The sequence below is a fragment of the Vollenhovia emeryi genome, unplaced genomic scaffold, assembly GCF_000949405.1.
Source record: "Vollenhovia emeryi isolate VEMERY1.0 unplaced genomic scaffold, V.emery_V1.0 DF949187.1, whole genome shotgun sequence".
Taxonomy (NCBI): Eukaryota; Metazoa; Arthropoda; class Insecta; order Hymenoptera; family Formicidae; genus Vollenhovia; species Vollenhovia emeryi.
This window is the reverse complement of record NW_011957179.1, coordinates 1-1,375: the sequence shown is the minus strand read 5'-3', so window position 1 is coordinate 1,375 and position 1,375 is coordinate 1. Positions and strand designations below refer to the sequence as shown.

At 45.7% G+C, this 1,375-nt stretch overlaps 1 protein-coding gene across 1 annotated transcript; it reads left to right on the top strand.

Moving 5' to 3' along the window:
• Nucleotides 1–165: 165 nt before the first annotated feature.
• On the top strand, nt 166–1,347 carry LOC105556043 (the record flags this gene model as incomplete). Its single annotated transcript, XM_012003101.1, has 1 exon — nt 166–1,347. A coding segment is annotated over exon 1 (1,182 nt), but the record flags the coding sequence as incomplete, so codon positions are not given.
• Between the last annotated feature and the right edge of the window lie 28 nt (nt 1,348–1,375).

The window sequence follows — 1,375 nt, the reverse complement described above, 5'->3', positions numbered from 1 at the left end:
CGTTACACCGTGCGACTACCGTTTCGTCCAGCGGAACGAGAATTTGGAAATTCGCGAGCGATTGCGTTGCGTCGGTTTTACGGACTCCGGAAGAGGCTCGACGCTAATCCAGTATTTAAACAAGAGTACGAACGCGTAATGAACGAATACATTGACTTAGGCCACATGTCGTTGATATCAGACGAAGCCGAGGGCGGATATTATCTCCCTCACCACGCAATTACCAAATCCACAAGCACTACGACAAAGGTGAGAGTTGTTTTCGACGCTTCGGCGAAAACCAATAAAGGAATATCGCTTAATGATACGTTAATGACCGGTCCCACAATTCAGAGTAAGCTTTTCGAACATCTGGTGCGATTCCGCACACATAGATATGTACTCACTGCCGACATCGAGAAAATGTACCGGCAAATTTGGGTGCATCCGAACGACCGCCTATATCAGAAGGTCTTTTGGTATCACGAGAGTCATATTCGTACTTTCCAACTGAATACCGTTACTTTCGGCGTATCATCAGCTCCCTTTCTTGCCATCCGAACGTTACAGCAACTTGCGAGTGACGAGAGCAAGGACTTTCCTATCGGCGCTGAAATATTAAAACGCGATCTATACGTCGATGATCTTCTGACCGGTGCGGACACCTTAAAGGGACTTTTACAAATTCGCGACCGGACCATCGAAATTCTGAAACGCGGTGGTTTCCATATTCGACAATGGGCTTCGACTCACCCGCAAGCTCTTAAAGATTTGAACGAACGAACACTGGACGTAGAATTCCTCACCAACGAAAATCCGATTCTAAAGACATTAGGCATTACTTGGAATGCGCGTCGTGATGAATTAATTTATACGGTCAACCCTATCAAAACAAGTAACAGAGTTTCTAAACGTCACATTTTATCCGCAATAACAAAAATTTTTGACCCTCTCGGTTTACTCGGCCCGATTATTCTTACGTCAAAGGTGTTAATGCAAGAGTGTTGGAAGGCAAAAATTTCATGGGACGAATCAGTGCCTAGCGCATTACACTCCTCGTGGTCATCGTTCGTAGAACAACTCGAATTGATTGATCATTTGACCGTTGATCGTTGTTTGATAATCAATGAATTCATTGAAATTCAAATTCATGGCTTTTGCGACGCGAGTAAGATCGGTTACGGCGCCTGCTTGTACGTGCGATCCCGCAACAAGCAAGGTGATACGATCGTAAGACTCTGTTGTGCCAAGACGCGCGTCGCCCCTCTTAAGGACATGACCATACCTCGACTCGAACTCAGTGGGGCCCTTACCCTCGCGCGTTTATATCAAGAAGCGTGCACGGCCTTTACTTTTAAACCGAATAAGGTCATTTTTTGGACCGACTCCATGATCC